At 37.5% G+C, this 11,322-nt stretch overlaps 1 protein-coding gene across 2 annotated transcripts in view; it reads left to right on the forward strand.

The window, feature by feature from the left end:
• The window catches only part of NETO2 (neuropilin and tolloid like 2), a 30,462-nt gene extending 20,480 nt beyond the window's left edge, over positions 1-9,982 (forward strand). For both annotated transcript variants that reach the window (XM_027646798.1, XM_027646799.1), the window contains 3 exons: positions 346-574; positions 4,755-4,868; positions 7,417-9,982. In XM_027646798.1, the coding sequence (XP_027502599.1) occupies positions 346-574; positions 4,755-4,868; positions 7,417-7,997 (924 nt within the window). In that variant the 3' untranslated portion in view covers positions 7,998-9,982. The remainder of the gene's footprint in view (positions 1-345; positions 575-4,754; positions 4,869-7,416) is intronic.
• The last annotated feature ends 1,340 nt before the right edge of the window (positions 9,983-11,322 follow it).

The raw sequence follows: 11,322 nt of genomic DNA on the forward strand, positions 1-11,322 counted from the left end.
TCTAGAGTAATAGACTTCCCATTTAGCAGAGCTGCTTGGGGGTTTCTTCAGCAAGTGTGCTGCTTTGTACTTTTTTTCCAAAGGGACCAGAAATATATCAAAGTAAATTGTTAAATAAGGACTGTTTTGGGGAGTGGGAAGAAGTGAAACAGATACCAAAGACAAAATTTCAGGTAATACTCCACGTGGACATTTAATGAGAAAATGTAAGTTTAAAAGTGTTGTGAATTGGGAATTACCCATATTTGTAAGGGAACAATGCATCTTATTCAATATTTGCTAAGAAAGAAAACTGTCTTCTCTGCGTTACTTTCCCCAGAGACATTAATTTCTCTTCTCTAACAGATCTACATGCGGTTCCTCGACTATCAGATGGAGCATTCAAATGAATGCAAGAGAAACTTTGTGGCTGTGTATGACGGGAGCAGCTCCATTGAAAACCTGAAGGCCAAGTTCTGCAGCACCGTGGCCAACGATGTGATGCTGCAGACAGGGACAGGGGTGGTGAGGATGTGGGCAGACGAAGGCAGCAGACTGAGCAGGTTCAGGATGCTGTTCACTTCATTTGTGGACCGTAAGTAGATTTTAAAGTGCCTGTTCTCCTGCTATCAGGACACTTCAAGTGATTTAGGGAAAGCATCAGCTGTGTATTACACAGCAGGAATACGTGAAAAAGGTTGTTTCTGTTTCTTTCACATACTAGCTGGTAAATTAGATAATTGCTTTATTACAGCTGTAAGGTGGTTCCTGAAGAAAAGCTTTCCTTCATTCTTAAAAGGCTTATTTTCCATTTGAATTCAGCAATAATACCGCCCTAGGCTATGTCCTTCCCACAAAGAGTTCTACAAACCAGCACAGACTTACTTCAAAAAGACAACACAGGGACCAGAGTGAGTTCTCCCACTAGCCCCCACCTTCCAGTTCCCTGCCAGACACCACAACAGGCACTTCTCAAGCCCTCACTGGATGGTCAGAAGGCTAGAAAATGTGCTTGATCTCCTTCCTATCTGCAGCTCTACTTTCAGTTTCGGATCTGGTACTACCCCACTCCACCTGAGCTGCTCCCTTTCCCTCAGCTGCATGTGGCTCTAAGAGGTTTTTTTGTTGTTGAGTTTTTTTTTGGGGGGGGGGGGGGGCGTTTGGTTTTTTGTTTTCTTTTGATGCAAGAGGTTGAAACACTAAGTACCCCTAAAGGTAGATAACTTTCCAAACTTACAATTCTAAAGCAACCCAAAGACTTTAGCAGAAGAAAATCTGTAGAGGTATGTGGTTATTCTTTTTTACTTGGATACTCCCTTTCTTGGCAGGTAATTTTGGCTGAAAAATGTATCATGTATTTTTAAATAATCTAGTCATAAACAATTTTTCAAACTGAAAAAGGCAAATTCACACATTTTCAGATTGTTAAGCTATCTTTCTCTTCTACCTTGCTAATGATTTGTAATTATATGAAGCCAACCATGAAAACGATCGATATTTTTGAAAAGATTTACATAAATGAACTAATTGTGCATGACAGTCACCTGACACACACCTAGTGCTACTTGCAGATTTGACTAAGTAATTCAGCTAAGAGCAATGTTAAAAATCAATGTATTTGATTTCTGGCTTGATTCAATACATGAATAATGCTGGATACAAAGGAAACTGGGAACATTGCACCAATCATAGGCAGCTGGTATGAGAAGAGTCCAGCTATGTCCTTAAAGTCCTGGACTGGAACTGATCAATCATTGTGACTTTTAGTCTTCATACTGCTCAAATAACAAACAAAAGGAAAATTAAGTCCATTTGTCTCATCTTTACAAACTGTGCACATCCCCATCCCCACAAATAGTTAGAGACTACACAAGAATGTACAACAGAGACTGTGCTAGTGGATGGAGAAGCAGCAGCAGAAAGAATCAACCAAAAATACAGAACCACCTGTTCAGGGAAATAAGAAAGGGAATGTGTCTTACATTCCTGTTTATTCCTCTGGACCTCCAAAAGAACTACAACTCTGTACAGGTCCATATCAAAACACCAGCAGATACACGTAGATCCACCTATATATACATACATACATACACAACCACCACTTTGGACATGAATTTCATAGATCCTCCTTTATCTCACAGTCAGAAATATTTTAGTCTATTACATACACACCCATTTTAAACTACTGTGTTTAAATTCTGATCCTGGTTATCCTTTATGAAGTGAAGCTTGCACGATCTTTCTTTCCAAAATCAGAAGGAAAAAATACCTGTCTTTTCTCCCCACATGTGGTAATAAGGCCAAGAGTCTTTTCTTGTATAGTCTGCATCATGAACACTTCCATTTTAATTATTAGCCTTTCTCCCATGATATAGGTATAATGGCTAGAAATGTTGCATCTTCCCATTTCTGTGAATTGCTTTAGGTTGTCTGGGATACCTGTTTTCATATTTAGATTGATACTCTTGCATAACTTTTGTCGTGTCATCATTTAGTCCTTCAGGGAGAAGATGTGAATCCCTTTGGAATATAACTGCAGTACAGTTTCAGACATTGCTTACATCATGATGCATCATATGATGCTTCCATTAGGCTTTGAGCCATTAATGATGTGGATTTTCTTAGCGGCCACTCTTGATACATTACAGGAGAACATTTGTAACATCAACAAAACAACAACCATCCTCCTTTATGTTTTCTTTCCTAAAGAGTAGCAGTTGATGAAACAGTTAAAGACATAGTTAAGTCTGAATTTGTAGTGTTAAGTAGGAAAATGTTTGATTTTATTTTTTCATTTATCAAGTAATTGCATTGAACTTGGGGAAAAAAAAAGTCCCATTGAAAAATGGTTTGGCCCTTAGAAAAAGTTGGATATCAAACATTATTGAAAAAGGCTGTTGATTTAAAAGCCTGCCTAGGAAGTCTCCCTGGTCAGAGAAGATCAGGGAGAGCAGCTTTCCAAGGACCACGTGAAGTCAGTTGCTAAACATCTCCAAGGATGGAGACTCCACAACCTCTCAGGGCAATTCATACAGATCATGTTAGATACTCCAGGTCCTTGTCTTCGTGCCATTTGCCTTGATCCCCCAGTGCTGAGCAGAGAGGGAGAATCATCTCCCTTGATCTGGTGGGAGTGCTCTTCCTAATGCAGCTCAGGATGCTGCTGGTTGGTTTTTTGCTACAAAGGTGAATTACTGCCTCATCTTCCACTTTTTCTCCACCAGGATTTTAAGTGTTCGTAGATCTGCCTTGTATCTGGCTGTCCCTCAGCCTTTATGTGTATGTGGAGTTACTCCTTCACTGCTGCAGGACTTTGTTTCCTTTTGTTGAACTTTATGAGGAGAAGCAGGTGTTCTTGAGGCTAAATCTACTTTCCATACAATCAAATTCTCAACTCACTTCAGGAGGGAAGACACATGTGATAGCTACCATGACATTTTTAAGCTCTGAAATTACATGGGTCTAAGTTCTCCCAAAATACACTCTAAATACAGTCTGTATTACACTTGCACTACACTTAAAGGACAGACTTCCTATATGGAACTTCTTGCCAGATTGCCAGGGTTCAGCAGTGACAGAAAGCTAATACAAAGGCTTAAAACCAATTAGTGTAGGTTACCAGACTTAGTGGAGTAAGAAATGGGAAGACAATGTGTATTAAATTTAGGGAATGCAAATTCAGAATTAAAGGTTTGAATTTTCTTTTTTTTTAGGCATAACTCCTCTTTTTGTCACTGAGACTCTGAAGTCCAACAGAAGGAATAAGTGAGAAATGCAGTATTCAGGAGTAGTCATTCCCCTCTGCTCTACCCTTTGGATTTTCCATTATGTTTCAGAGAATCCAGACTGCTCAGGAATAAATTCTTTTTATGAAACCAAATAGTAGAATGTCTATCACACATCTTTGCTGTTTAATATATAACTGAATCCACTAATAATAAACATTTCCATGATGAAAATACCACATTACTGAAACAGAGAAAGGGAAAACCAATTTCTTGTCCAGTGTCCTGGATTCATAAATAATTCTCTATGTATATTATACAACATCCTGAAAAGAATTATTACTATTTTTTAATATCTTTTTTCCTAAAGTCAAGAAGCTATAACAAATATTCATAAAAACATAAAATCTCCAGGGCAGCTTTCTAGTTAATTTCTTTCTTCAAATTTCTAACTATATATAGATAGATAAAAAGCTAAACTGTACTCTCTCAATCCCTGCATTAGCTCTAATAGGAGGATCCAAGAGCTTTTGATTCAGAAACAGGAATGACTTAGATGCCTCCAGTTATTGAAATCTCTTGCAATTACTGAAACAGTCCTCCACAAGCTGAAATCTGATTTGCCTTAAGATATTAATGGGCTCTAAAATGCAGATGTTCAGGGGCTGCCTCACAACATCCACACAGCAGATGCACAGAAGAATAAATATATAATTGATGGCAAGCATGAGATTTTTAAGTATTAAGTTTTTAAAGGCATGAATCAAAGCCTTCTTCCATTATCTGTATTTTGTGACTGTCTCTATCTGGTACCTACCCACTTGGAGCAAGAATTTTTTTTTGTAGCATAGACAACACACCTGAAAGCAACCACATGGAGAGAGAGAAAATCATCTGACAATTAGTGATGTGTAAGAAATGCAAATGTGTTTGAAACAAAGATAAAGAATGTGCTAGCATGTTAAAAAAACAAACACGAACTTACTAGTTTTATTGCTATGCATCAATTACTGAAAATTCTGAATGTTTTCTTTCTCCTCTTTCCTGCAGCTCCCTGCTCAGGCAACACTTACTTCTGCCATAGCAACATGTGCATCAATAATTCTTTAGTCTGCAATGGCATCCAGAACTGTGCATACCCTTGGGACGAGAATCACTGCAGAGGTGGGTATAGTGCAGGTAGAGCCTTTATGAGCTAGGCTGGTCAGTTCAGAAAGTCATGAAATGTGTTTTTCCTGGAAATATGCTGAAGACACTATTCTGCTAATCTCAAGAAGGTGTTCCAAATTTTATATTTAAACTCAGGAGACATGTAAGCATCCTGAATATTGATCTTACTGCTCTATAACTAAATTTCTTCCTTTTCAGCATATGCTCTCTATTTTAAAAGGATATCAGCTTGATAAGAAAGAGAATTTTGTATTTTCCAGGCTGCATCCTGTCCATTTTTAAACTTTACCTAAAGGATTGTAGGGACTTGTAGTGCCTTTTAGAGAAAAAAAAACAGAGAGCTGGAAAAACACAAAGAAGCTTTCAAGCATAAGAAGCCTTTCTCAGGGCTGAAATAGAAGCAACAATCCTGGAAGACAAATACAATTTTAAAACATTTGTTTTGAGTTATAAATCTCAGGCTATTTCAGAGTAAATTCAACTGTTGCATATGGTGTGAGAAAGGATGGGAGGAAGGAGTTAGGAAGCATGAAGTAATCACTTATGGAAAACAGATGTGTAAATCTCTACCTCTAGAACACAGGGGCAAGAAGTATTATTTAAACCATCACAACTGCAGTAAAGACTTGCTTCAGTATTAGGTTTTGTAGGAAAAATTCTCATGATTTGAGGAAATTGTTATTCTGTTAAAGCACCCCTACTTTTTAATTGCCTTTTGGGTAAACAAAAAGAATTCACACCTCTAATAAATACTCTAATGTCGGGTATATTATGGAAGCTTTCCAGCTAACAAAACTGGTCCATAGCTTCCAAGTTCTCAATGTACAAGTAAGCTTCCTCTAAACAGTCCTTAGCTTTGATAATATTCAACATTCCCTCTTAAGTGTAATTTCTAGATCTCTTTCCCATCCTTACCAAATGCTTTCTAGAATCTCACCTAGAATCCACACTTCACTCACGTACTGCAGTATTAAAAAAATTAATTTAATGAAAAACATATTGCAATGTGAAGAAAGTGTCTTTCCCAATATTTGTAAATCTGGTGCTGAACAACCTATCGTGTTTTATACTGAATGCAAGCTAAATTCTGCTGTAAAACTTGCACAGCAGATAATTTAGAGGCAGCTGAAGACTAGATCCGTATTGCCAGCTATGGGAGACTGATGCAACCAAATAAGCAATATTTAGCCTTAAAAAGAAAGCTGCTCACAATTGTGCTCAGTTCCTGCAGGCACCCAGAGTTCTCGTTTCATCCATATCAATAGCTACATAAATCTGAGCATATTGTGACCTACTTATGCCTAAGCCCTGTAACACAAAAATTGTTAGAAAAGTCAGTTGTGTGCAATTTATTTTAAGAGACCAGAGGAGACATCACCTTTTGCATAACAACTTTTTGATTAAAATATCTTCCAAGAATTAAGAAAGCTAGATGCAGATAAGAGAACTTCCACAGCACAGGAATCCATACCTCCAACAGTCCAAGCTCTGAAGCAGAAATGTAACTTCTTATTCCAATTCCTTGTTTTGTACATGGATAGTTTCAAATAACACATGATGGTGTCAAACTCTCTCCATGCACTGTGTGTGGTACACACATTTTCAGATGCCAGGAGTCAGATATATGAAAATATTATGCAATATTTAGGCTACTGCATTTTCTTCTACATAGCCCTAAATGCTTTTCTCCCCCACTAGCAGATGTTGCAGAGCCTCAGCGTAGAAATCTTTCAGTCCCCTAGGACAAGAACATTTACAAAAAAAAATCCAACTGGAAGATTTGAGTCTTCAAATAAGAATTTTAAATATGGAAAACTGCCTTGTTCTGATGCTGCCATCTTGTGTGTTTTCATATGAAGTACTAGCCAAAATTCCCATATGATTTGGGTTGGTTGGTTCCCCCCTCCTTTTTTTTTTTCCTCAACTGACTTGATTACTGGACTCCTAAAACTGGAATATATCTATGCTAAAGCTCCCTGTGTTGAATTAGGTATAACAGCCTCACACAAGTAGACACAGCCATTACATATCCAAGAGATGTGAAAGCAAACAGCATAGGCATTCATATATCTGATATCACTGTGATAATATTTCACTTTTGAAGACGAACTAGCTTGATTTTAAATCTAAGTTTTCTTTCACGGACATCAATGGGAATGTTGCCAACAGGAACAAACCATGGCAAGAGAAGCATCATCTGTAGCTGGATTTAACCTATTTAAGGTTAACTTAAGCCTATTTAATTCACGGATTTTGGAATACGAACTGATCAGTTAAGGTTCAGGAGAGAAATCACCCCCCAGCTGAGTCAGCATGCACTGGTCACAGAGTTCCACCTGCCACTGAGTTATCATATGGTAGCCACTAATGACAGGGAATTAGACAAATCCCACTGACATACTGGTCTAGTCTCCAGTGCCATTAAGTCATTTTATTAATATGGCACTTGCATGGCAATCACCATAATTTGCTTTGTTGAAATACATTATCAAAAGTGTGGAAAATAATAAGTCTTATCGTGATCCTCATTTTTTCTTTGCAGAAAAGAAAAGAACTGGGTTGTTTGAACAAATCACCAAAACTCATGGGACAATCATTGGCATCACATCAGGAGTAGTTTTAGTTCTTCTCATCATTTCAATTCTAGTGCAGGTAAAGCAACCTCGGAAAAAGGTCATGGCTTGCAAGACTGCCTTCAATAAAACCGGTTTCCAGGAAGTATTTGATCCTCCACATTATGAACTCTTTTCGCTAAGGGACAAAGAAATTTCTGCAGATTTGGCAGATTTATCAGAAGAACTCGAGAACTATCAGAAAATGCGACGCCCTTCAACAGCTTCCAGATGCATCCACGACCACCACTGTGGCTCCCAGGCCTCGAACATAAAACAGAGCAGGACCAACCTCAGCTCCATGGAACTGCCCTTCCGCAACGACTTCGCGCAGCCCCAGCCGATGAAAACATTTAACAGCACCTTCAAGAAAAGTACTTACACGTTCAAACAAGCTCATGAGTGCCCTGAGCAGGGTATAGAAGACAGGGTGATGGAGGAGATTCCATGTGAAATTTATGTGAGAGGAAGGGAGGATACGGCACAAGGTTCATTATCTATTGACTTTTGACTTCCTGGTGAAGGTGGTATCAGTGTATATACAAGATGCTTGTGTACAATGACAGTGTATATATTAAAAGTGTACCATATGCAGCGTGTGAGATGCACACACTTTTAGCTTATTATACTTCATTTAAAAAAAACCCCAGTCTTCATAACTAATTCTTGCTGAAAAATGAGGAATTTCTTCCCATCTTCCCAAGCTGCCTATCTAGTGGAAGAGTAAGACAGAGACTTTGCATGGAAATTATAAAAGAGGATATTGGAAGAAAAAGCCCTACAACTACTAATCATTGAACACTGAAAACAATGGCTACTATTTTCTTCTGGCTACCATTTTTCTCTTCTTTAGACGTCTGCTTTTGAAGACAATTTTAATACCTCACTTCCATAAATAAAAGTTGTTAAGTGCACCCCGTGTATGTCAACATAGGTGTCTTATTGTATTTGTCAAATTGGAAGTGGAGTTAGTGTTAAGTGCCAGTTAAGGCTCAAGAATTATGTTACAGCCATCTGTTTCACTTGCCTACCATTTCTGTTGCCTTTAATTATCAGTTCCGCACTCTATCCATTGTGAGAAATAAGTGAAAAGGGTTACTGCCTTTTAAACATACTAAGTTATATTTTAGTACATTTGGAAATACATAATCTTTGCAGCTTTTGGTTAAAACACAAGTGAGTAGTCGTGTTATTCTAGATGCAGACTTTTACAACAGTTTTCTTTCAAGGTTTAGGATTCTAAAATATTCTGCCATATATTACAGCTCCATATGGCACATTGATTTCACAGCTCTGCACTTGGGAAACAATTTTGTGCCTGCGTTTTCCAAGTATTTACATAAATAGACTGTACTGTACATTTGTCTCTTAAAATAGCCTTTTACTCCTTGTTGCAGCCAATCTTCCCTACTGAAATCAGTGGTGATACTTTTAGCTCGTGTCCTACTTGCCTGAAGGGAACTGCTCTGAGGTCTGTGTGATTACCAGATCTATGAAGATACTGGGAACAAAGAGAATTCACAAAGCAACTCTTATTAACCCTTATGGAACCCTTCTTGTGCCCCTCGTTTCCACTTGCAAAATTGCACATTTCATACCTTTTTTAATGGTGGTTTGGACCTAATTTAGAATTTTTACAATATAAAAAAAATTTTTAAAATATATTCTCATTGTGGTTTTTGAACTTTTTATATAGTGTGATACTGTACAGACTATTTATTATATCACAATCTAGCACCTGTACAGCAGGCTTGTTTCAGTGGCCCTCTTAGCAGCTCTGAGTAACACGCAGTCACTGCTGCACAAATCAGAATTTGCCAACAATATTTACCATGACTTACACATTAGTCTACATTTTATTTCCTGGTTGGTTTGAGCTTATGCTGGTATTTTTTGTATGTGAAACCTTTCACTAAAGCTGACCTGCCACCTTGCACTGGGCATAGCCTTTATTTACAGGTGTTTGTTGTGCTGACTGTAGTACAAACAAAAAAAAAAATTATCTTAATATATGACGTTAGCAATTGAAAAATCTTTAAAATAAGAACAACAGCTGCAATCACAGATGTTCATTAGAATGACAAAGCATTTTTGTAATATTTTTTACAAATGCTTAGAATGTATAACATTTAAGGAAAAAAAAAAAAAAAAGAGGGGAATTGAGTTTCTTCAACACTTCCCAACAGCAAAGTTACTGCTGTCTGATGTCCAGAAAGAACTTCATCAGAAGCTCATATACCAGGCCCATCAGGCTGTATCCTGCTGTCAGGTTTTGTGCTGGTCCCAGAATGTATTCCAATTTGAAGTTATGAAAATGGGCATTATTTTTAGATGCACTTCACGCAAAAGATAAGTGTTAAAAAAAAATCTAGTAAAGTTTGACTTGAAAATTTTTTGAATATTTAATTAAAACATTTGACAGATTTCATTTACTTTCAGTAATATTTTCAGTAAATTCTACACTTTCAGTAATAAATACCTCACTATGACCTGTAAGACACAGAATGTTATTTCTGACAGTCTGGTAGTTCCAGATTCTTTTTACAAGTATGTAGTTTCACACAGGTCATTTTTATATATATAACTCCTCTAAGTGTTAGGTTTGCATGATTAAGTTTTTTTTTTTTTGAGCTACATTTATCCATGTGATAAAAATAACATGATCCCTACTCTTCCCTAAGTTATGTTGTCTCTGAACAGTAAACCTGTATTAATAAAACAAGTAGCAAACCTCCAAAGCCCAGATCTGTGGGGAAAAGGGAACAGCTCTATTGAAGAAGTTCCCAAATGGCTTGGATAATATTTCAGTCTCTCATAATTTTCCAAATCCCTGGTCAGAGCACATGTATTTTTTGGCTACCCCGGAGCACACAGGTGAGCTCCCACAGCCAGTCATGTCTTTTGAGTGCAACTTTTCCCAGTATTCCCAAGTCCACCTCTACAAGCTTTGCTTTCCCCCCTTCTTTGCTTTCTGTTCTGGCTTAGGGATTAAAGTCAAGACACTCCTGCCTGTTTAACACCTGCCCCAGATTCCCAATACAGAGCAAAATTCTCCTAGGGGGAGCTTCCCTGTATTACAGCAATGGCAGACCCAACCCTTGCTGTGGCAATAGGTGCACACAAACCCAAAGGAATAATGATTTCTCTAAGCTTCTGGAAACAGTAATGGCAAGAAAATGAAGTATTGATGCAAAGTGAAATTGGCATTGAACCTAAAATTCTGAAATGAAAACTGGTGCATGATGTGTTTAAAAAATAGTAATGCCTACACATCTCTGGCAGTGTTAGGTTCGGTTACTTGACTGTGCTCTAAGAAATGAGGGTTAACTATTACAGCCATAATTCCACTTCCACTATAATCAGATTCCTTTCACTACAGAGAAAAACTAACTGAGTGGACTGATTGGTATCACTCAGAGTAGAGAAATTTGGCATTTTCAGCAAAAGAATCTAGTATTCGTTTTGCAGTCTCAATCCGGTTGATGTTGTGGTCTTTAAACTTTTTTTGGCATTACTGAAAAACACCACCTTTCTTATTTGTGCAATATCTGAGTACTTTTAGCCTTTTTCCATTGTCTCCATCTTAAATTCATACATTTCTAGGAGCATCCTGATTTTGCACTCAGTTGTACCCATATCTGCAATACCATCTGTTAGCTCTGAATGCTCATTAGCAAAGATCTGCTCACAAGACACACTGACCAGGAAGAGACCAACAGCAGGAACTACTTTTTGGTTTTTATAATTAATTTTTACCTTTTATCATAGTAGCTTAGACAGCAAACTATCTAATATGAATAAGGAATTGTGATAAAAATTGTATAAGTAAACATAAA

The sequence above is a fragment of the Corapipo altera genome, unplaced genomic scaffold (assembly GCF_003945725.1).
Source record: "Corapipo altera isolate COAL_440 unplaced genomic scaffold, ASM394572v1 62, whole genome shotgun sequence".
Taxonomy (NCBI): domain Eukaryota; kingdom Metazoa; phylum Chordata; class Aves; order Passeriformes; family Pipridae; genus Corapipo; species Corapipo altera.